This window comes from Zeus faber (assembly GCF_960531495.2).
Source record: "Zeus faber genome assembly, chromosome: 19".
In the NCBI taxonomy this organism is placed as follows: domain Eukaryota; kingdom Metazoa; phylum Chordata; class Actinopteri; order Zeiformes; family Zeidae; genus Zeus; species Zeus faber.
Window position 1 is genome coordinate 19,070,365 of NC_137206.1, and position 25,738 is coordinate 19,096,102.

A 25,738-nucleotide genomic window follows, 5' to 3' on the forward strand; every position below is an offset into this window, starting at 1 on the left:
TAAACAGCACTAAAAGTCCTCTTTCCAACATTCTTCTAAAATTAAAGTAATTTTAGATTTGAAGATATTCCAGTAAGTGGAGTGAAATATCACCAGTAAAAGCCGCTGGCTCAGCCCCGTGACCTCTTCATTACAGTGTGGAGACACATTCCCTCCTTATTGCGTTAAGCTGCAGAGCAACGTCTCCATAAGATCAACGTCTGGAAAGTTTGGGGTTTTTGGTCCTAAATGTTGCCTCTCTTTGTTGTCTGCTTCAAATCGGATCAAGTCGAAGTCAATTATTTTATTAAACTTCAAAAACGACTCATGCAGCATTTGAGAAAAGGGCTCAGATTCAGCTAGTAGAACAATGAATTTGAAGGTCCATTTTTGATGAATAAAGTAAACGGTAGAGCAGAGTTAATGTTACCGAGACTATAATACACATTATCAATATTTTTCCCGAATGTTAATCAATGTATTTGGAAATTAACTATAATCTAAGTAATATTAATATAAGCAAAAAATAATTATATGACGATAAAAAATGTTTTTCCCACATATCCACTGCATCCTTTGGCAAACCATGCAGTGCGGTTGTTTCTTTTTCCTATTTTTGGGAGTCTGCCCCGCTCTCCTTCATGTTCCATTCTATTTGTCTCCTCTGCTAAATGAACAACTGATCCATGACAGACTTAATTTGTGCTTCTCTTTACTCGAAGCGTTTTTGGGCGTTTAACGAAAGCTCAGCTAGCCCTTCTAAATTCTGACGATTGAAAATGGCCAGTGACATAATGAGATCAGACTTTTGGAAGTTCAAATGATCTTTTGAAGTTTAAAAATGCAAACGGCCCCGGTTGCCCCGGTCAGGCTGCAGAAGGAGGAGCCGCCCCACGCTCCCAGGCTGTTCGAGTGCTCCAACCAGACGGGACGCTTCAGGATGACGGAGGTCAGCGACTTCGCCCAGGACGACCTGGACGAGGACGATGTCATGCTGCTGGACACCTGGGAGGAGGTCAGAGGTCACATGATGACCCCCTGTGAGGGGGGCGGGGGGGTCTGTCTGGTCTGCGTGCTTATAGTGAAGCCATTTTTCTTATTTTCTTCTTATTATTAATTATTTATTGTGTGTTTATTATTATTATTAAATATTATAAATATTGTTCTTATTTATTAATTACTTTTAAAAATTAATTATTTTTCTATTATTATAGTTAAAACAATTATTTATTTTATTTTATAGTTATATTTTATTTATTATTGACAACAGTTTTCTTTACCCCTCTCCAGATCTTCCTGTGGATCGGCAGCTCAGCTAACCAGTCTGAGACCAGGGAGTCGTGCAGCAGCGCTGTGGAATACCTGAGGATCCATCCGGCGGGACGCGACCCCGACACCCCCATCATCTCCCTCAAGCAGGGCTCCGAACCTCCAACCTTTACCGGCTGGTTCAACGCCTGGGACCACCACAAGTGGAGTGTGAGGAATATATATATATATATATATATACACACACACACACACACAATACTGTGTATATATATATAATATGATTGGTACACATCTGAACAATATTCACAGTATTCAATCACCTCACTGGACAAGTGATAATTAATATAAAGTATACATAACAACATATCATATGAATACAAATAATTCCACTAACTAAGAAATTGTTTGGGAGAGGTTTTGGGGGGATGTCTTTTAATTTAAGAGGTAGCTGCTGCGTTTGCCTTTTTACTGTCTGAAGTGGATGATCAACTGATCTTTCAACAGGGAGGAAACTCCTATGAGAAGATGAAAAAAAAGCTTGGTGATGCAGCATCTCTCTTACAGATCACTGTAGTAAGTGATTAACTCAATAACTAACTAATCCTAATTCTAATCCTCACACAGACTAGCACTAATGTCTCTAATCTGTTCAATTCAAGGAAAATCTAATTGGTTTTTTTTCTCTGCGGATAGAACTGAAAACCAACCAAAATTCGATTTTTACTGCATGTGTCCGTGTGTCACGTCCTGCAGGACCTGAACAACACAGATCTCAGTAAGACCTCTGCCGGAGGTTACACGGCCCCTGGGGGCCCGCTGAGCTCCCCCCTTGTCTACAAGACCCATGGAGGGGTAGGAGGTGGAGTCCTGTCCCCCAGACCTTCCAGCCCCCTCGGGCCCCCTAGCCCCCCCAGCCCCGCCAGCCCCGCCAGCCCCCCCAGCCCCCCCAGCCAGAGAGCCCTCTCTAACGTTTCAGTGACCACGGGGTCTCCCCCACCGGGCGACGACGGCCTCCTCAAATCCCGCACGGCGAGTGTCATCACGCCCCCCAATGTCACCATCGGAGAAGGAGGCCCCCAGCTCTGTCTGGACCCCGACCTGCTCATAAACAAGCTACCCAGCGAGCTACCGAGAGGAGTGGACCCTGGCCACAAAGAGGTACGAGCCAGTTGTGATGTCATGGCAGGACCACCAGAGTGTGTGTGAAATGTCATGGCTGGACAACCAGTGTGTGTGATTCAGAAGGTGTGACAGACATACGTTCTCTGTCCTCTTTGTAATAATAATAATAATAATAATAATAATAATAATACGTAATAACATAAAATATATAATCAATAAATAAATACATACATATTATTAGTCATAATACTTTTGAGGCCCATTGTGTTTGCGACTTGTTTGTTTTTATATACTGTATGTATATTTTTTCCCTAGAACTACCTGTCTGACGTTAATTTTGAAAACCTGCTGTGCACGGGCCGTGAGGACTTCCAGCGCCTTCCGAAATGGCGTCAGAACGACCTGAAGAAAAAGGCGGGACTTTTCTGAGAGGGAAACATGAAGGAATATATCACTTTGAGGGTTATACGTAAAGTTTGCCATATCTCCCAATAGAAAATATCCATGCATTTAAAAAAAATATATATAACCAATCCTATGAATATAACCATTAAATATTTAGTTACTGACAACAACTCGCAATTATTGACTTGTTATTTTTTTAAGCAATAGGTCTATAGGTGTTTTCTGTTGATTTTGCATTCATTAATCAATGATATATAATATAAATAAACACAACATTCCATCAGCGTTCTTCTTGTTAATTTATTTGGGATCTAGTGTAAAGGCAGTTCACTTACAAATGCAAGCGACAAAGAGTCTTGCCCTGAAATAGCTTGAGTTGGAGAAACATATTTTTCAAGTTATTTTCATAACAGAAATACACAATTATTCTAAGAGCCATATATTAAATGAACCAAGTTAAGTTTCAATATGTCTCAAGGAAAGTCAAACATTGATAACACTTTGATATGTACTTCATGTGAATGATATAATAAAAAGGAAAAGTTGTGAAACACCTGTTGAAAAGCTTGAAAATACAGTTTGCTATAGTAATATTTTGAACGTGGAACTTGCATCTGCAGCATACTTTGCAATTGCACACATAGGCACACACACACACACACACACACACACACACACACACACACACACACACACACACACACACACACACACACACACCAAATGCAAACATACAGTTTAGGCTCTATCCAAAGTCAGTTTCATGTCGGTACCATAAAGACTTGTTACTTATTACTGACTTAACACTTCAGTTTCAAACATAATGTCAGTTTGAAACTTTTTTTTAATTAAAATACGTTTCAAGTTATTCTAAAACAACAATTTTTGGTCTTAGTAAAATAAAAATAAAATAGACAAATGTAAATGTTGTACAATGCTTGTTTCTTTGCTTTGACAAATCAATATAATATATACTGTCTGTTATAACGGCATAACAGACAGTATATAAGCAGGAAGTGGAAATGAGATAACTTAAGGCATCTGAATTTTCTTTACACAGCCAACATACTCTTATAATTATAATTATAATTATTATTATTATTATTATTATTATCACCAATAATAACTAACTACTATTATCTATTATCAATTATAATTTTGCCAATGTGATGGCCTTGCGTCAATACATTTCTATTTTCCACACATTTTCTTGTTTGAAAAAAGCTAAATAAATCCGGTCAAATAAAAGTGTTACGCACTGTGAACAATTTCAACTTGTAGACGACAAAAGTATCTATAACATAATGATCCCTCATAAAGCTTTGGGATGCTAGCTCAGATTGGTTTGACTTGATGATAAATACTCCTGATGAGATACAGTATAGTCCTGGTTTCCAAAACGCCCTCTTCGGCCTTCAGTCTCCATGCTATTTAGCATCAAGAAGCATGAGGTGCACAAAGAGTCCAGCGGAGCAGATGACGTCCCCTCTCTTGGTGAGCAGAGGGATGTGGCGGTATCCTGAGGAAGAGTGTTTTTCAAGTATGAGTAATGGCTCGCGAAGGATGAATTCTTTTTTTCTCCAAAATAATTGGAAAAGAACAAGAAACAAGAACAAGAAAACTTGACTGTGGAGATAATAATGATTACCATATATGGTAATCGTATATGGTATCATTGTCTCATATATGATTACCATATATGGTAATCATTATTTTCATCTACAGTCCAACCAGTGAAAGCAATCTAAAAGGCGAGTTGGGTCTTCTGATGTCTCTCTTTTATGGAGTTATCTCTCCTTTCTTACCATTCTGAGCGCTGCTGAGCGGTAGGCAGTACTGCCCTACCAGATCATTCTGGGATGTGGAGTCGTAGTCCTCGATGACGAAACGCACCATGGCCAACTCTGGGATATGAATAGTGAACTGGAAGTTCTCATTCCACATGGGGTTGAACCCTGCAAGAATATGGATGGATTTTCATTTAAAGAGTACGTTAAGATAATAATAACAATTAATAAATAAATAAATAAAAAATAATAATAATTTATTTTTAATTCAATTTTAATTTCATCTAACATTGTTTAATGTTTGTAAGTGTCTTCTATGAAACCAAGAACACTTGATTAAGTTTTGATTGTTTTCTCAATTTGGTTGTGTTTGTGGGTTTTCATTTATGTGTGTGTGTACAGTATGTATGTGTACTATGGCCCTGAGAGCTCATCGCACTGCAACAAAAGAAAACGCATGCAAAAAGACAAAATACAATTGCAAAAGGCACGGACATAACTGCAACTTAAGAAGACACATGAAAATCTTCAAAACACAAGCAAATTTACAAAACATCTTCACCAATTTGACAACACATGCGCATTATGTCGAACGAACTGCCTAGCAGAACGCTTTGCAAATTCAAAAAACACAAGCGCATTAAAGGAAAACACAAATTCAAAAGCCACAACATTAGGGAAGTCAGAAGTGGGAAGTGTGAGAGAAGCAACAAAATATATTGAACTAAAAGATTTGTGTCTATAATCTTATACAGTGGTACCTTGATTTACGAGTGCACTAACATACAAGTTTTCTGAGTTACGAGCCGTTGTTCCCTCGATTTTTTGTATTGATTTGCAAGCAAAAATGTGAGTTATGAGGAGCGAGCTTCAGGTGTCGCTGCTAGTTCAGGTGCTAGTTGGCGTGGCGAGTGAATCCGGCCAGCATCCCGCGTCTCACTCCTTCACTTCACGTGGTTACCTGACCGTGGAAGCATCTCTTTTGTGTTTTGTGCTCGCGATTTGTGCTTTTTGTGCAGTTATTTTGCAAAAAAAAACATTTCTAACCATAAGTCTGAAGAAAGTAAGTGCTAAGAAGAAGAAGCGGTTGATGTCGATTGAATTAAAGCATGAAATCATAGAAAAACATGAGCAGTTCTCTTCGAAATTCTCTTTTATTATGTTTTATTATGTTTTTATACAATATTTGTTATTCATAAATAAATTATCCTTATTTAAAAACACGTAACAAAAAAAAATTGGGGTGTTTTTTGGGGGGCTGGAACGGATTAATGGCATTTCAATTAATTTAAATGGGAAAATTGATTTTCTATACGAGCTGATTGAATTACGAGCTCTGTTACGGAACGAATTAAACTCGTAAGTCAAAGTACCACTGTATAAGAATTTATACAAGTAACTATAAATGACCTGGAGCGGCAAATATCATGAGACAAGCCACGCCACACGAGACCACCGTGTCCAAAACCCCTAATAATAATAATTATGAATGATAAAAACAATTATACAAATCCTAAAAGATTAATATTAATTAATTTGAAAGGAAAATAACTTACTTTTGTTACTATTGTTCAAGCTAATTATTATTAGTCAGCTGTAGTTATTATTATTGAAGTTATAATTCAATTGTGTGTATGTTTTTTTGTGCATGTCATACCGTTGTTTTCAATGTAATGCGTCTCCTTGGTGGCGCAGTCTGCTGGAACACCACAGATCTCCACTCGAACCAGAGGATCCACAATGGATTTATGCTTTTCCTTGTTCACTTTGGGAAGCTGCTGCGCTGAGATTACCTGGTAGGACACACAGGACGACACACCCTCTAGTGTTATATACTATTATTGTATTAGGGGTACAGCCCCGAAAGAAAACTGACGTCAGTAGTCTATGGATCTCATGGATCCGCTACACTCACAGGCAAGATGAATAAAATGTGTATTTGGGGCAGTCCCAACATGCTGTCGTCCAAGATTGATCCAGAACGGTCCATTAATGTGGAATAATAAAGTAAAAAAAATTATATTTTATCATCCCTGCAACGCGCGTGCATGCACAAATGACGGCTCGCATACGTCACATGACAGCATTGTAGTCTAGCGCTTAGTTGTTGACTACTGGCGACCTGATACAACACCCAGCGTTTAGTTTGATATTTTATCTCTTTTGCCCTTTTTGTAAATAAACGCATTCTGTTCGCATCTAACCCAGTGCCGTGTCCCTCCTTATTTTGCTGCATTATTATTATATTACGTACATATTTAGCTAATATTAACAAATTATTCCATAATAATTATAATTCAAAATTATTGTTGAAGTTACATTAATGTTGTCTGCATAACAATATCGATAAATAAGATGTTAAACTGAATTTTCAAATTGTACATTATTAACAGAATAAGTACAATAGCAGTAATTACAAATAAATGTATTTCTATATTTATAAAATTAAATATATTTATTATTATGGCTATGAAAAGTAATTACTGAAGTTGTTTTTGTTATTGTTAGAGATAAAATAACAGAAAATCCAAGACATTAAGGACTCAGTTATTCAGAACAGCTAGATATTTAGAACAATTATTAAGAACTGACCTATCTTCATAATTCTTAATGGAAATGCTTCATACCTAATGCCATGAAAGTTGCATACATGAAATTCCACAAATGTGATTACATTACGTTTATATGTCCAGGTCCCTCTGAAGGTCAGTCACAATATTCTAAAATAAACTATCAACGTAACTACCCGACGTCCGAGTCCACAATGTTTCATGTTTTTAAGTTTAGTAAATTGTGATATATTTCACATAACACAAATAACTATAATACTGCCTGCAGCCATATTTATTATTTTATTGTATATTATGAGGTACGCATGACAACAGCCGTACAGCTATGATGAAAAGACAAACACTGTACATTCAGGCTGAATCACTGGGCTGACACACAAACAGACCCCATTTATTCCAAATCACTGTTCTGCTTACTTTGCTCACTGGAGAGATAAGGCTTCGGTAAATATTTAAGGTTCATATCTGATAGAACTGACAAACTGACAAGCTCAAGTAAAAAAAGAGTGCAGATTTCACCCCCTTGTGTGAGCCTCACTCCACCACCTGCTGCACAAGTAAGTATGTAAGTAAGTATGATTTTTTTTATAGATCTTATAGATTTTTTTCTGCTGTTGTTATGTTGTCCCATTTTCATTTTTATTATCTTGTCTCTTGTCAAGAGCGTATTTTTCTATTTCTTTTTTATTTCCGTTATGGAACTTTGTATGTTTGTATTGTGTTCAAAACTGAAAACTTTTGAAAGTTTAGAAATGGGAAAAGGGCGTGGTTTCAAAGTTCCAGCTCCGGCAAAACGGGGCGGTTGGGTGGACCTCCCTTCTATTCTTTTGTTTAATTTGTGACGTAGAGAGTCACTGAAAGTATATTACACAATCTATGTCAAAGTCCTCCCTGCACACGTTATGCGCAGCCACACCTACTATCCAGGATTGATGTGTTTTTGTCATGTAGTTCAGCTTATAAATGACATTAAATACACTTATGTGTAGTATTCTCACCATCACGTGGAGGGTCTTCTTCTTCAGCCAGGGTCCCTGGGTGAGCGTGTGGGGATTGAACTGGGACGACGGCTCCCTCTGGAATTCGGGTTTCAGGATGTAGCCGCACTGACTGTTGGGCAGGAAGCGCCCCTGGTTCAGGTCCATCTCCTTGGAGGGCGTCTGGAAGTTCAGCGCCACTGGAGCACCATGGAAAAAAGAAGGAATAAAAAGACGGATAAACTGAGTGAATTTGGGTTTAGCTTCAGCTATGTTGCTGATTATGAATATTCACAGTAGTTTGTTTTTAAGACCATTTATTTAATAACTGACCCTGGAGCCTTACCAGGGGCCAAAATAAACCAAAATACAGAGCCTGTCTAACTTTTCCACTAGTGTTTTTTTTCCCCTAAGACTTCCATAATTTGACATAATTTGAGTATTTTGGAGAGGTTTTTGGAATGCAAGGGAGGAAAGAAAACCATACTTTGTCTTCTAAGGACATAAATTTGGGGTTTAAATTCTTCAAGGTTGAGTATATAGTTTGTTTTGTTCACCAATTTAAAATAATAATGTCACCATTTTAGCCATTTATATACAAGATGTTGGTCTAGTATGCCCTACTCCCTAATAAATAAACATAAAACAACTGAAGGACTCACTGGACTTTAAGACGCTTATTTAATTAAAGGTACAGTTAGAGAAGCTAGACAACTCAAATATATGCATTATAGGTCATTTTTAATTTATTTGTTTTCCCACATTCACTTCTACTTGACTGGAAAATAATCACTTACTGTACCTTAACTCCATTTTATAACATGGGAAAAGTTGACTCTGATGCAGAATATACAAATAATACATACAAAAATGTAATGGATATGGATAAAATAAATAAAATCTGACAAATATTAAATACCTCATAAATGAAAATGGGAGACGATTTAATGACTTCAATCTGTTTTAAAAAGGGGGTGACATCTCCTTATGTTCCCCTTCACTAAATCCCTGTATTTACAATATTATTGTTGTGTAAGTGTTATTGCTAACCCTAACCCTATATCATAGCAGCGTACCTATCTGGCAGCCTGCATTCCACATGGGGATGGGGTTGTAGTTAGAGGAGTCCGTTCTGGAGCCGGCCGGGTAGATCCTGCTCAACTTGTCCATGTTGTGGTGGATGTAGGCTGTGGCTGCGGAAGACAAAAAAAAAAAAAAAATTTAACTAAAAGGAATAATTAGACCAGAGCAATTAGAATTTCAATAAAGTCCAAAGTCTGCTGCTGGGGATGGTGTGTACTTGAGGTCTCGGCCAGGGCGAGGGCCTTGCTCTCCTTGAAGGAGGACATCTCGTAGAAGGCCTGGGCGTCCCTGGCGTGCTCAAAGCTGCTGAAATGGACGCTCTTGCAGTAGATGACCAAGTCGGACAGCTCCTTGGCCAGCTTCATCTTTGATTTCTGTAAGGACACAAGAAAAAAATATTCATACCTCAAGGTAAATGCTAAATATTACATAAAAACGCTACATTTCAATGCCTAGTGATAAAACCTGGCTGTTCTGAACAATTAATAATAATTATTATTATGGTTATTTGTATTATTGGTAGGAATTATTAATTTAATATTTAATAATTTTTATTATACAGTATATTGACATTGAAAAATTACCTTTGAAAGAATTAATTAATTAGTTAATTATTAAATTAATAGTTACAACTAATTATTATTAATTATGAATTAATTTAATAACAATGTTTTAATAATTATCATATAAAAAGAATAATTCAAATCATAATAATTATATAATACAACATATTGATACTAACAGTAATAATAATAATAATAATAATAATAATTATTATTATTATTATTATTATTAATAATATTATTATTATTATTATTATTATTGTTATTATTATAACATGATTTTTATTATTATTATTATTATTATTAATAATAATAATAATAATAATAGATTCAAGATTCAAGATTCAAGATTTTTATTTGTCACATACATATACATACTTCCATACATATATGCAGTGAAATGTAATGCCGGAGCGCCGGCGCAGGCGACCGCTAGGGGCGGCGCCACTATCGCCACAATAATAATAATAATAATAATAATAATAATAATAATAATAATAATAATAAACAAACATGCCTTTGTCTTGGCTTTCTGTCCATTTTCTTTGGAGTCAGCTGCTTCGTCCTCCTCTGAGACACTCTCGTCCTCTATGGTGTTGTTGCTGATGAAGGCGGCATCAAGTTTGTTCAACCGCTTCCCCTTGATAAGGAAGCGACCCTTCAGCTCCTGACCAGACACACATTAAATAAGTATATACAGTATACACAATTAAAATGCTGACTCAGAAATGGCCCCCTGTCCCTTGACGGACAGAGGGGAAAGAAGCCAGGCTCTATTTTCAATATCAAACAGGTAAAACCCCCCCGGCCCTGTTTTGTCAGCGGCGACTGAAGCGAGAGAGAGAGGAAGTTCTTATGGAATAAACAAAATTTTCTTTCAGACAGCGGTCAGGATGAATGAAATAACTCAACGACAATTCAACAATTCAACGTGGGAAAAAAAAACGAGAGGGAGGCGGTGAGAGGCTGTGTTAGGAGAGACCGGAATCTGCGGTAATGTAGGTTACAGCAGGAAAAAAGAGAGGAAAAAACCCCGGAAATAATTACAACATTGAATAAATTAAGTGAGGAACGTCCCAACATTCCTAGTGCAGTGCCACTTAAAGGCTCACCCTATTCAGCAGTAAATTCACAACTTAACCGAATTCCTTCTGGAAATGACCTCAGCCCCGAGACTCAAATGCTCACTCACTTGTAGGGACTTGTCAGTTCGTCAAAGGCGCTTTTAAAGTTAACTCTAAACCAAGGTAATACACTGGAAAAGCCTTGTGTCTGTCGAAAAAATAAAGGCCATGTGGGAAGAATATCCTTGAGAAAGATAGTTTTGATTGTGATGAGGACTATTCCTAGGGGAACAGGGCTCCGACGTTCCCAGTTCTGTTAACAGTATTAGAGAAATTAAGAAAATTGAATCTCTATTTATTTAGGCTGTATAACCAGTTTCTAACTTGCAATAGGATTAAGATATTCATCCAAGAAGCATTTTCACTATTATCAGGAGAGACGTGTCTCTCTCTCTCTCTCTCTCTCTCTCTCTCTCTCTCTCTCTCTCTCTCGCCGGAGATATGCTTGAGGTGGGCGTGGCCGGCTCCCTCTGTCTGGTTCACACAAACACACACACACACACACACACACACACACACACACACACACACACACACACACACACACACACACACACACACACACACACACACAAGAAGAGAGACCCTGAGTGATAATAGCACGGCGAGCGCGGATTGCACCCCGATCGCCCCCCTCTATGCACAAAGCGCAGAAAATAAATCAGTGTTAATTCTGCTGTTAATTTGTCTTTGTTTTTCTCCAAAAAAAAATTAGGGCAGAGGGAGCCCTGTTCGATTCACACATTCCCTTTATGTATAATTCCTCATTGAAATGTTATCCCTGTGCAGTTTGTAAGATTCTCTCCATTTTATCCTGTTATTATAATGCACACCGACTGACAAAAAAAAACAAAAAACGACTGCGAAAACGTCTCAAAGAATCTCAGGGTTTCCAACTGATGATTCTTGTACCTATTTTAAATGTGATTCCTTATTGAGGAAACAGAAAAATACCTTGTCAGATGTTTGGCTTCAAATCAAAGAGTCCTCCAAACTTGCAGAATTGGCGGGTTGATTGGGGTTAAATTCACATGATCTATTTAAATGTCGCAACATAATGAGTGTGGGTTCGAGGTGATGGTTTTCTGACCTCAGGCGAAGGGAAGCCGGTGGGCAAGGTGTCCTCCAGGGGCTGTGTGACCAAAGCGCTGCCCAGGATGGACTTCATGTGCTGGGCCATGAGCTTCTGCTGCGGCACTGTGCAGTGGTTCTCCAGGGACAGGATCACTGGGTAATCTGATGTCTGGAGGGAAAAATGACCATGGCTAACTTACAAAATTAAAGAATGCATTGGGATTGAATGTTGATTTGAAATGATTTAAGAACTAGTATGCCTAGTTTATAGCAACACTACGTAACTTCTTTAACATTGAAATAACAGCTTCAAAATCATTTTGATGGTACGCTGACTTGTAATATGGAGAATGGCACCTCTTTCATCATGGCACCTCTTTCGTTATCTTTGATTATTACACCGGACCAAGTTTCACGACAGTATTGCACTCAGAAACTGTAGGGGTGCCAAATCTCAAATACCAAGATACTGCACCAACATAGCAAACTATTCGCTGTACAAAATCTCTTTGTCCTACATATGATGAACACAGTTACTGTTATTAATGTCAAATTGGACATTCATTTTATTCCATCTCTTATTAAGAGGCACATAAAACAAGGGACATAAAAACCAGGTGTAGAAGTGGTTGCCTGTGACAACGGACCTTATTCTGAAAAAACCTGACCGCCGATTGCTGCTATTGACCAATCAGAATCGAGCATTCCACAGAGCTCTGTAAAAATAACTACTTCTGCTGCTGTACACCTGCGCTGCCTTGTAACAGCCAAATTGATTGTGTCTGAAAGATGGTGTTTCACATACTTTGAAGGCGTAGTCTTTAATGGCCTTGATGACGTCTTTGAAGAGTACTTTGGACGTGAGGGTGTAGCCGTGATAGATAACAGGCTCTCCATTGGCTCCATCCCAGCAGTCCAGCTCCACACAGCGACAGCTTTTCATCAGGGCTCTGGGCAGGAGGAAAAAAAAACAACAACAACAACAACCTCAATTATCTAATTACAGGGCACAGACAAACGACTTAAAAACCACACCGGCTCTTCTCCACGGGCCAAGTCAATAAGCAAAGGGGACCTTTTAAGAAAATCAAGTCACTTCTCCACTGTACTTGCTTCATTGTGTTTTTCTTCTGTCCAACCACAGTTGTTATAAAATTCCCTGGGTAAAAGAGCACATTTTCAGCGGGGCTTCCAACCCATGTTGTGGGGTGTAGGGTATGTCGGTGAAGGAGATTACCGTATGTAGGCCTCGGTGCTGCTGGGCCCTTTGAGTTGGTCCTCCATCAGGTAGGTGTTGTGCGAGGAGGAGATGTAGTAGTGGTTGAGGGGCTGGCGCATGTCCTGGTACAGGGGTGCGTGGGCTGGGTTGAGGATGGAGCCTTCCTCGTGGTTCATGTACATCAGGAAGCCATCTTTGGTCATGTGCTTCTTTTGCTTGGCTGAGCAAAGGAGAGACAGACAGGGGGACCAAAGACACGGTGAAGTGACCGCCGAGCGTCTTCCTAACGGTGCGACGGATCGATGAGCATCTCGAGCGTCGGCATCGACTCCCACAGTACGCACCTGTTTCGTCCAGCTCGTACTTCTGGATGAGCCGGAGGGCTTCCTCCATGGACACCTGCTCCCTCTGCTCCACCTGCAGGAAGTTCAGCAGGTCCCTGGCGGTCATCTGGCCGCCCATCTGAGCATACTTCATGTAGATCACGTCGATCTCCTCGCGGTACGTCAGCAGGTCGTAGAAGTGCTTGATCTCCGAGCCTTCCAGGGAGCCCGAGTTGGACTTGTCGCATTTCTACGCAACGTGAATGATTACGAGACGGTGAATAGCACGGAACAACCCGACAAACAAAATGGCTCCCCGCTGTCGTTCCCCCGATATTCCCGCGAAATGAACCGAGAGGGACTCACGCCGAACAGCTCTGCTGCGTAGGTGTCGTCCACCTCCACGTTTATCTGTCGCAGGAAGTGTTTCAGCTCCTTCAAGGTCATCTTGTTGTCGTCGTTCTTGTCGGCTTTCCGCATGCAGTTGAAAATCCAGCTTGCGTTCACATGTAAGGCTTTGGCAACATATGAACTGAGAGTCCACATATACAACAATAACCATTTCTGAAAAGTTAAAATTGCGAGATTCGGCGGACCGTGAAGGATACTGCTCACGCTTTTGCTGGCGGCTGAGGTTCTGCATTTGCGTGATGACCTTTTCCAGGCCGCTGATCCACTGCTTCGCCTCGTCCTCGGTGCCCGCCATCAGGTCCAGGTTCTTCTTGTGTCCCTTGAAGATAATGGAGAAGCACTGCTCCTCGACGGCGGGGTCCGTGTGCTTCTGCAGCCCCTCGGACTGGCGACCCTTGCGGACCGAGTCGATGTCATCGATGGAGACTGTTTGAGGAGAGAGAGAGAGACCCGGTGCGTGATATTCCGGTCCTTGACCGCCAAGTGTCATCTTTGTGACAGGGAGGTAAATGTAAGGGCTTGTGACCACCCCCAACAGATTTGGGTTTCAGTTGCTAGTGTGGCCATTTCCTGATATGGACACCTTAGATGTTGGAGCCTAACTTGAGTCAAATATTTAGCCACATCCATCAAATAGCTTGGTATTTCTTGATAAAAATGAAAATGTAACGTTCAGCGAACATGAGATAACCCTCCGAGTGTCACTATCTTCTGGCACCAGCCGTCATCTCCCAAGGTCCCAGACTGATATGGGGGACACTGTGTGTTCAATTCTATTTTTATCCCTATGTTCTCAACAGGAAGGCGTTGTAACTGTGTGGAGGCCGTTTACCACAGAGAAGAATGAAAGATAGTCGTAGTTTTTGTCTGCGAGATACGGCCTAAACACCACGTATTCTTATAACAGAACTTATAGTAGAGAGACAGGAAAAGGGCGGGCGAGAGAGAGAGAGAGAGAGAGAGAGAGAGAGAGAGAGAGAGAGAGAGAGAGAGAGAGAGAGAGAGAGAGAGACATGCAACAAATGACTGCAAGCCGGACTTCAACTTGGGTGGTTGCAGCCACCCGGACAGCCCTGAGTATTTCTAAGTGGAGTTTTGGGAGACGCTGCAGTTTAACCAGACCACAGCAGCCGTCTTTCTCAGCTTTTGTTGTCATCCTGCACAATGCACACCTTCATTCTTTGGCAAACCCTATCTGTCGCAAAGGGATCCGTTTACCGGAGTTTTCACTATGCTTTGAAAATCTATCCACGTCGTATCTCTAGCCTTAAGCACACAGTATGTGACGCACAAGGGAAAACATGTGCCTCCAGAATACCGTGACCTCATTTTTCTTTTAATTATTTCATTCCTATTCACTCAGAACACTGAGAATCACCAGGAAGATAGACAGATCACTCTATTTATCGACACCATGAACCAGAGGTCGAACACGTCGCCCTTTTTGAGGACACTCATTGCGGCCCGCTCTATTGTTACGCAGCTTAATGTACGGAAGAGCACATATGTCCAACCGATGATGTAACCCAGCCCGAGCTCCTTTCAAACGGAGACAGCCAAGCTTACAGGCTTAGCCAAGAGGCCATAAAACTGGGCACGGGTTAAAATCGCAAAAAGTACATCACATACCCGCTTTTCTTCCGACAACAAATGGATCTAACAAAGAGGGACGATTGTTTTCCGTTTTTTATTAATGCTTCTGTTCTTTATCTGCATGTGATCGTCCAGACCCTGGCAGATTATGGAGACACCGTCTGACTGGAGCTCTTAAAAACAAACACGCGGGGGTTGTGTGGTGAGACACGCCCAAGGTTGAGTCGGTTCAACTCAGCCGACTTCTGGATCGACAAATAACTTAGTGGAGGCTCGTGCCAGAAGACAAAACTCAAAGAACTGAGTATTGTGATTTTATTTATTAATATATTTTTTGCCGTTCTCAGTGAATTCCACTGGGGGAAAAAGACGGACCACTGTGTCCAAGTTCTGTCATCTGCGTCACGCAGGCATTACAGAAATACCAGAAGAAATTTGACAACAAAGAAGACATTGTGCCAGACGCAACAAAGTTCTTCCTACAAAGTTCAACAAAGTTCTTCACACTCCCTTCCCGCCGAAGATGAAAACAATATTCAGTAGTGAAGACTGAAGGGCTCGGAGGTCGAGTCAATGTATATGTGCAAGTTGACAAGTTGTGTTAACCTTCAACTTCATTATTGTCGTGTAATCTTCCCATTGCATTATGGGAAAAGCAAGAATTGTCTGTGGGAAGTCGGAAACACATGGATCAGCCTAAAAAAACAATTTAGACGTATGAGATGAATGCGGCTGTATTCTGCAGGGTTAAGGGGGAGTCGTTGGCAATAATGGCAGTAATGTGTTCATTAAGGTTATATTGTTTTTGGTGTAAGATCTGACACGCAAGACACTGTATCTCCAGAGGCCTCAACAGTTGTGTAATCCCTGTCCAAACACTCGTACCAATGAACTGAACCTGTCTCCTGATGTCTACAGTAATAACAACCCTGTGGTGAAATGCAAAATAACACCCACACCCTTACCATATCAGTTACCGTACTGGTAAGAGGGTGGAGATAATAATGAACACAATACAAAAATATAGCTGCAGGCTGCAAAACACAAGGTCCAGGTTAGTTTTGTCAGATTACAGTTTTCCGAGTTCCCGTGGACACACCATCAATTCGAAATCGACACCAATTACAAATTTTCGAGTTCCCACAGAATGTAGCATCAGTTGGTGCTTTCGCTCGTCTTTGGTTCAGCATTACTACGAAAAGGAGTTACAATTTTCGGAGTTTCCGTTGAACGCAGCATCGGCTGACGTGATGACGTGGCAGCGACTCTTTGTGACTAATTATAGTTTTCTTATTACTTATTAGAGTCCTGGTGATACGCAGAAATACTACTACAACCCGATACACTTGTTGTGTGTTATTACTTCATCCTAAAAATTAGAAGGTGACTGTCTACTCCCTGTAGTCCACACAGTGCTGGACCCGTTGCTCTGGAGCTGCAAGCGAACTCCATGTGTAAGGACACATATATGTTTTTGACTCCTCCAGCTTGTATGTTACGATTTGCACATACTGTATATAACGAATTGGATGATTCACAAAGCGGCCGCTCCACAGTCTCATCACGCTCCACCACCCCACCGGAAGTTTTGGAATATTGGCAAATCAGCTGATGCGCGAACGTTCTGCAACTTCGTTGGTTTTTCACGAATTCCTGCTCCAAATGTAGACCCATATCGATCAAACTTGAACCATGGGATATGAGACGTCCCGGTTCTCACGAGCGGTTCTCAGCCATGTGTGTGGGTTCAGCGATTGTCGTGTTCTTTTAGCCCAAAAATTGCCAAGAAGAATAATAATAATGAAAATCTGAGCAAATACAATAGGGTTCCAGCCCCCTCGGCCATAACGTGTCCACCATCTGTTTTCTCTCGATTTGATTCCCCCTTTTTTCTGATTGAGCTGTCTAATGAGTGAAGTAATCTATTTCATTGCCTGGTTGGAGTGAAAACAGGCATATATAAAAGATCTACTGATCTAATAGAATGAAATGTTCTATTGATCTCAGCTTTAACATTACTGTACATATTTCTTGAAAACAACAAAAATTCATTTATAATTTTTTTTTGGCATGGGTGTCCACTATTTGGAATAAAAGCCGATTAAGATACACTACAGCCTATTGTAAACCGCTGTTTTAACGCTGCTGGACATTTAGGCACTTTTTAGACGTGGTGAGAAATGGAAGCCAATATGTGTCAGCGCTTTCACAATAACACACAACGCACCGCCCTTCCACATTCTTTTCCACAGTGTTGGTAAACTTAGCTCGGCCGCGTCAACAGGGAGACATTAGAAGACGCAGCTCATTTCCTCCGACCAGGAAATGCCTGCCATATCATAACTGTTTTCCTCTCTTCCCTCCAATCGTACCCCAAACCATCTCAACCCAACCCAGGAAGGAGGACATGTTTGTCTACAATAAACAACATCTTTGGTTGGGACATAACATGATACTGCCTGATCTGGCTCAGCATCCTATCTATGTGTGTGTGTGTGTGTGTGTGTGTGTGTATGTGTGTGAGTGCGTGCGTGTGTGTGTGCGTGAGTGTGCACGCACACACACACACACACACACACACACACACACACACACACACACACACACACACACACACACACACACAAAGACAATACACACACACACACGTGTATGTATTGTCTTTGTACGTGTGTTATATAGTGTTTGTTCAAGGTGCCGGCAGAGGTTGGAGGTTATCAGCCCCGGGAGCAGCTGCTGCTCAGGGTTGATGGGAAGCGAGAGAGAGAAAAATCTGTGACCGGGAAGGAGGATCTCTCTCTCTCTCTCTCTTTTTGGGAAAAAAACAATTGGGACTTTCCACCCTGACTTTGGCCACACTATCTGTTCGACTGGCTTTTGTTTCCATCCCACAATCAGCCGAAAAAAACAAAAAAACCCTCTCAACTGCTCGTGGGATTCAGGGGCGTGTTGAGGAGCCACCGTCCTCCTCCTCCTCCTCTAAAGGGGGGCAGGACGGGCTATCGCATCTAGAGCAGGGAGACAATTTAACACGTTTGTAATATATTCGCAGCTTGCGAGGCACAATGCTTCAATAATGCATATCATTTCACATAATGTTTTCAGAATATAAAATGAAATAAAACAGAGCATAATCATTTGTTTTATTATTACGTGTCTATTTTCTTATTTCTTTGAGACATTATTATGTAATTCGCTAATGTGCAGTGTAAAACAAACCTTGCGGGGCAGTTTGTTTTTCCCTTGCTGTCAAAGGAAAACCCTGGCTGGGGGGTATGATCCAAATATCATATCATCATATGGTTCATGTTTCAAAATATGAATGACAATCCAATTTGATGTTGTTGCCCCCCCCACCCCCATTAGGCCCAATTATATTTTCCTTGTAACTCTAACATCTTTTTAGGTTTCTTGTCGGCTGCTGCCGTTAGGGGTCGCCACAGCAGATCACCTGCCTCCAATACCTTCTGTTCTGCGCATCTTCCTCCCTTACACCAACCGCCTGCATGTCCTCCCTCACCACATCCATAAACCTTCTCTTTGGCCTTCCTCTTTTCCTCTTGCCTGGCAGCTCCATCCTCAGCATCCTTCTCCCAATGTAACTCTCATCTCTCCTACACACGTGTCCAAACCATCTCAGTCTCGCCTCTCTCACTTTTCCACCAAACTGTCCAACCTGAGCCGTCCCTCTAATGTACTCATTCTTAATCCTGTCCATCCTTGTCACTCCCAAAGAAAATCTCAACATCCGACATCACATCCGCATACATCATAGTCCACGGAGACTCCTGCCTGATTTCATCTGTTAACCTGTCCATCACCATTGCAAACAAGAAAGGGCTCAGAGCTGATCCTTGATGCAATCCCACCTCTACTTTGAATGCCTTCGTCACGCCTACTGCACACCTTACTACTGTCTGACTGCCCTCATACATGTCCTGTACCACTCTTACGTACTTCTCTGCCACCCGCGACTTCCTCATGCAATACCACACTTCCTCTCTCGGCACCCTATCATGTGCTTTCTCTAAATCCACAAATATGCAGTGCAACTCCCTCTGGCCTTCCCTGTACATTTCCATCAGCATTCTTAAAGCAAACATTGCATCTGTAGTACTCTTTCCTGGCATGAAACCATACTGCTGCTCGCTGATCCCCACCTCTCCTATTAACCTAGCCTCCACTACCCTTTCCCAGAGCTTCATGTTGTGGCTGATCAACTTTATTCCCCTGTAGTTACCACAGCTCTGTACGTCTCCCTTATTCTTGAAGATGAAGAAGATACAACTCTAACATCTCATAACATTTACTACTTAAATATAATTCTTAGATTTGTTTGACAAAAAAGGCAGAACAGTGAAATATTGTATGTTTGTAGAACTAATAACAAATAACTAATATACCTTATATTGTAATACTGCAGGTGAGTCTACTTATTACAAGGAATGTTCTTGACGGGAAAAAAACTTGTTTTACTTCGTAGAACCTGGTGCTTGACCCACACACACACACACACACACACACACACACACACACACAGACACACACACACACACACCAACACACACCCACACCCACACATACACACACACACACAGCCTCAGGCGGGCGCTCACAGGTCTGGGTGCTCTTGAAGGTCTTGCGGGACTCGTGCCACATGGTCTTGCAGTCCTCCTGCAGCTTGTAGAAGCGGACCTTCTTCCAGGAGCTGGAGCGGACCTTCATTAGGTCCCCTCCACCCAGCAGGAAGTGCAGATCCGCATCGCCCTCCAGACCTGACGGAGACACACCAAGTTTAAGGACGTTTAGGATCTGTCTCAACATGTGGTAAATATACAGTATATAGAACGTAAAAGCAGCGGATCTCCAAGAAGGTTAAACTGCAGGAAAATCATCATTTACGATAAACAATCTACTTCCAAGAAGGATTCTTTGATTTCCAACTGTTATTGTTATTCAGTACTCAACCTTGGATTTAGCGCATATATAATGTATGTATATAGGCTGGAGCAGGCAGGCAATAATAATTCAGTGATGATAAAAAAAAGAAAATAGAAATAAATTACTAATATGTTATCAACTTAAATTAAATAAAAAAAAGAAAAAAGTAAATATACAATCAACCTAAAAAAAAGACAATAAACAAGCAAGAAAATAAACATTAAAAAAAGAAAATAATGGCAATAAACAATTAAACGAAAAATTAACATTAACAATAAAATATACCTAGAATTAACAATAAATAATGAAAAACAACCCGAGAAATAAACTAAAAGCAATGTACAATAAAACAAAATATTAACAATAACCCTCTGTATCAACTATTTATATTCTGACAAAAATAAGAACTTGTGCATGATAATAATAATTGATGATAGGTGTGACACATGATGAGGATGACGCATCAAGCTCTAAATGTCTTTAATGGCGAGGCTTCTTCTATCTATTTTGCTTTTTGTTTTGACAGAACGAATGTGTCCCAGTCAAACATAATGTCAACTGAATATGTGAACTTTAAACACGTCAGAAGATCTAATAGGCCGGAGGACGACACTACCGCTCTGTATGCTGAACCATGTGGGCCCCGGACGGCACCGCAGCATAGCACACATTTTTTACAAAGTCCCACCAAAGACTTAACAAGGCCCTCTATGTCAGTCTGGCAGCACTCCAACCGGAGGGCGGAGGAGAAATGCGCAAAGCCGGTCCAGAGCTCCACAGGCTCCTCCACTCGACCTGGGCTGACGTTTTTGACGCCGATCCACCTTGTGGACTAACCCCAGGCTGATCCGCTCCCGCTGTCCGGATCCAGGCAAGAGTTTAACTTGAAGCCACGTTATGGTCGGAAAGACTGGAGCAAAGCGGAGGCTTTTGCCAAACCGGTATTCCATGGCTTAACAATTTCCACACGGTGATTCATACTCTGTGGGAGTAACGTTTCCTTATTGATTTCTGCAGAAAATTAGGAACTGCATGACTTGGTGATTGCTTGCTGAGATATTTTGGTAGTGCCCTGGATGAGGCAGGTTAGGGCAAGCTAAGTGAAAACCACAGCCTATTTGCAATGCCCGTCAGCCATTTTCACATGGGAAAAATGCTTGTACATTTTAGGTAGAAGGAGCTCACCACCCCTATCTCTAAACATTGAATGTGGCCGGTACTTTTTAACACATGTTCTATAACAGCATATAACCAAGTGTATAATAAAGTTTCTCAGAGTGTCAGACTGTGTATGAACTACGTTTTCAAGGTGGTGCTTTCGACGTGAGAAAAATCCCATCTGCTTCCTCCTCAAACAGCTCGTTGCCCTGATGTGAAAACACAAGTGGAACTCAAAATGAAAGTTGAACTTGGATCCTTGGAACATGTCGCCTGGCAACTTGGGGAGACATCCCTTTTATTCCTTAATATTCATCTTTAAGGGAAAGCACACAGCCAAGTGAATAATAAGCGTATTATGCTGTGTATTATGCTGTACAGCTGCCTGGACAGTACACCAGCCTTTACTTTTGTGATTAAGCATTTCCCAGCATTTTCACATTTAGCATCATATACAAATAGAATCACATCTTAGATCACATCACGCACAGCGCTATCTGAGGGGTCGTGGCTATATGTGCAGAACAAACAATGATCCTTGAAAGAATTCACAGCTCTGGGCAATAAGCCAGACTTGGAGCACCGTGCAGTGCAGCAGCCTTATCCACTGCACGGTGACATTCCATGCGAGCGTGTCCAATGGGTTCCACTCACAACAATGAGACGCGAGGAAATGTTGCCAAAATAAAAGCCTCCCACGTCAGGAGCTGAAGCTGAGGTGACTTTTTGGGGGGGGGAACTCACCGAGGCGCCTTCCGTTCTCCAGAGCGGCTTTTCTCACCTGCTCCTCTGATTTCGTCCGTTTGGGAGACTTGTGCAAACAAGACATACCGAAAAAAAAAAAAAATCCTGAATGCTCTGCTTTTTAAACCTCGTTCTTTCCCAGTTATACGTGTGCGGCTTCCCAGTGAAACAGGAGTTCCAGATACAGTTCCCTGTGCGGGGCGGGTCTTACGCTGTGTGCGTGTGTGCGTGCGTGTGTGTGTGTGTGTTCCCTGTTGCACGCTGTGCATACATCCTACCTTGCTTCATACTTGCTTTTATTCACTTAATTAAATTGGTAAGAGGGTTAGGGCTGCCTGCACGTCGCTGCACAGCAAACACCACGGAGTGCAACAGAGACCAAGGACGAGGGCCACCCTGTGGCAGGAATGGAACTAAACGCAAACCATGCTAATGATTTGATTTATCAACAAAAAAAAAAAAGACAAAATAAACCAAATAAATACACACATACATAAATAAATAGATAAAGTAAATAAATAAATAAATAAACAAATAAATAATTTAAGACGTCACCAAGTGGACGTGAAAAAGCAACTACTGGCTATCTGTATTGACCTGTTCTGTCGTGTTAACTTACTGATCCTCATATATTACAATAATACCTGCTGCAAAATGTTTATGAAATATTGACTGCTTTTACTGGTGTGACACCTTTGGGGCACTATCAGAAATAATTGAAAGAGGTCCCCCGTGCTGGGCACACGCTGCTACGTGTATGGGCACTTGGCAGTCACGCCGGGTGGGGCGTCTGGTCGGCTGTGGTGGGGTGGTCCTCCCCCTTGTGCGGGGCGTGGGTGGGCATGGGGGTCCTGCTGGCTGACCCGTTAGGTGGGCGGCTCAGGCGGGGTGTCGGTCTGTCGCCATGGGGCCAGGATCCAGGCCTGCGGTCCGTGCCTTGCGCCTGTGGCCCGGATTCTGTGCCGGCAGCTGCGTCTTGTGCGTGGTTCGTTGTATATGTGCGCCCCCGGGGTGCGGGGTCTCCTCGTACTCCCTGGGACTGGGTCATGCTCCTCGGGGCTGGGTGTGGGGGTTGCTCCATGGCCCTCTGGCTTCTCTGGGGGCCTGGGGGTCTTCTGTGACCACAGGGCAAGGTACTCAGGGCTTTCCTGTAGCCGTAGGGTGTCTATAGGGCTGCGGAGTTCGGGGGGGCTTCGAAACACCTTCCGCTGCTTGGAGGCGCCGCGACATAATACCGACCTTCTACACCAATACTAATGGGGATAAGTCATGTACACTCACCGGTGGACATCTTACACACACACACACACACACACACACACACACACACACACACACACACACACACACACACACACACACACACACACACACACACACACACACACACAAACACATACAGGCGGTCCCATCACACACGCACACACCACACCTGCTTCGACTACACCCCAGCACCCTCCTAGTTGCATTCCTCTCTTTTCCTCCCTCATTTGCTGCCATAATTATGACAGGAAGAGGCCACGTGACCAGTTGTAGTTCCAGTTTTCCTGGACCTAATTCACTGTTTTTTAATACATGTTGTCGTCCAATGTTAATGTTTTTGTGTAAATGTTGTTTGTTTCTATGTTTATTTGTCTCACCCATGGTGATTCTCCCCCTCTTGGAGTAGTGATCAGTTGTTTATAGAGCCAAACATGATAAATAGTTCTCCAAAGAGGGGGGTTGGTGGTGGTTCTCTATAACCAAAAACTGTGCTCTTGTGTTTCTACAGGTCTTCCACAGGACAGAGTTATTGAAGCAGTTCTTGTTGATTTAAGAATTAATAAAGAGTTGCATTGCAGGTTGAGAACCTGAACTAAACTTGCAGACTAACTCTGTCCTGGATGCAATGGCATACAAATACTCTGTGTTGTATGCCTAGCATGCTGAGCATGCTAATAATAATAATAATAATAATAATAATAATAATAATTCGCTTTCACATCGAGAAGGAACTTTAGAAATATTTTAACAAAGTCAAATGAACCAAATGAACCATGAACTTTGTATAAGAGACAGATGTCTTAAGTGTGCATAAGATAGATAGATAGATAGATAGATAGATAGATAGATAGATAGATAGATAGATAGATAGATAGATAGATAGACACATAGATAGGAATAATGAAATAGGAATATATGGCAATATGCAATAACCCCCCCAAAAATGACAAAAATCAATTCCAAAACGAGCAGTATTTTGCCATATACATTATACACTAAACCTAAAAATGAACTTCAAAAAACTTTAATTATCTTTATACAATAAACCTAAAAATGAACAACAAAACAATGAAATTGTCTATATACAATACACCTAAAAATGAACTACAAGAAATTAAATTGTCTATGTACAATACACCTAAAAATGAACTCCAAGAAGTGAAATTGTCTATGTACAATAAACCCGAAAATTATTATTTTTTTATTGTCTATATACAATAAACCTAAAAATGAACAATCAGCAGCTTGACTGTCGGGTTTGCCCATTTCCAAGAACTCACCGTGTCTGTCTGTGGTGCCGTTCGGCTCCATTGTGTTTTGACAAAGAAGTCACAGTGCGCGGGGTTCAGATCCTCCACTAATGCGCACACACACGAGCGATCCACAGTATGTGGTGGCGGTGAGGTTGATAATGAGAACCCGCCGCAGTCAACTTTTCTTCTATGTCAGTTGATATTCACGCGTGTGTTGCCGTGTCAGATCGGGTCTCATGCATCAAAGGAGTGCCGAGTGAAGGGCTCACCCGCACTGTAAGCGGGACTGTAGTGCGCCCTCAGTCCACACCCACAGTGCCACACCGGTTTAACTGGAACTCTTTATTTACTCACATCACGACTCTGATTCATCTGTGTCGACAGAGGGGTCAGTGGAGTCCCTGAAGTTTGACTTTAGCTCAACTTGCCTTACTCGTGGTTTATAATCAAATATAATTACTATTTTATGAAGTGTTATTGTCAGTCTAGTTTCTGACTTTTAATGGCATCCTCTCCACTGTGTTTCATGTCCTCACTCTCTATATTTAAAGTTTGATCCCTTTTCAGGGGTTTGAGTGCAACTCAAGAGTGCATGCTCATCAATCCCTTGGTATATCTTAAATATATATATATAGAAAGAGAGAGAGTGAGAGAGAGAGGGGGGAGATAGACAGATAGACAGACAGACAGACAGACAGATAGATAGATAGATAGATAGATAGATAGATAGCTAGATAGATAGATAGATAGACAGACAGACAGACAGACAGACAGACAGACAGACAGACAGACAGACAGACTGATAGACAGACTGATATATATATATATAGAAAGAGAGAGAGACAGATAGACAGATAGATAGATAGATCGATAGATA

General features: G+C 41.3%; 2 protein-coding genes across 5 annotated transcripts in view; one reads left to right on the top strand and one right to left on the bottom strand.

Moving 5' to 3' along the window:
- vill (villin-like) overlaps positions 1–2,896 on the top strand; it is a gene marked incomplete at its 5' end in the record, with an annotated part of 8,309 nt that extends 5,413 nt beyond the window's left edge. Inside the window, 5 exons of the mRNA XM_080020418.1 lie at positions 850–994; positions 1,270–1,458; positions 1,756–1,824; positions 2,005–2,409; positions 2,689–2,896. Coding sequence (XP_079876544.1) covers positions 850–994; positions 1,270–1,458; positions 1,756–1,824; positions 2,005–2,409; positions 2,689–2,802 — 922 coding nt within the window. The 3' untranslated portion in view covers positions 2,803–2,896. The remainder of the gene's footprint in view (positions 1–849; positions 995–1,269; positions 1,459–1,755; positions 1,825–2,004; positions 2,410–2,688) is intronic.
- Positions 2,897–3,067: 171 nt separating this feature from the next.
- plcd1a (phospholipase C, delta 1a) lies at positions 3,068–25,035 on the bottom strand. Of its 4 annotated transcripts, none has more exons than XM_080020283.1 (15): positions 24,889–25,035; positions 20,119–20,277; positions 14,107–14,335; positions 13,865–13,994; positions 13,520–13,748; positions 13,194–13,395; positions 12,762–12,906; positions 11,973–12,125; positions 10,276–10,425; positions 9,413–9,569; positions 9,189–9,305; positions 8,134–8,312; positions 6,223–6,358; positions 4,584–4,733; positions 3,068–4,297 (listed from the first exon to the last, which is right to left on the bottom strand). In XM_080020283.1, exons 1-15 carry the CDS (start codon positions 24,917–24,919, stop codon positions 4,206–4,208), a joined length of 2,259 nt encoding a protein of 752 aa, XP_079876409.1. In that variant the 5' UTR covers positions 24,920–25,035; the 3' UTR covers positions 3,068–4,205. The 4 variants fall into 4 exon arrangements, with proteins under 4 accessions (XP_079876409.1, XP_079876410.1, XP_079876408.1 ...); XM_080020284.1 differs by lacking the exon at positions 24,889–25,035 and adding an exon at positions 22,383–22,502; XM_080020282.1 differs by lacking the exon at positions 24,889–25,035 and adding an exon at positions 22,346–22,464.
- Positions 25,036–25,738: the final 703 nt, after the last annotated feature.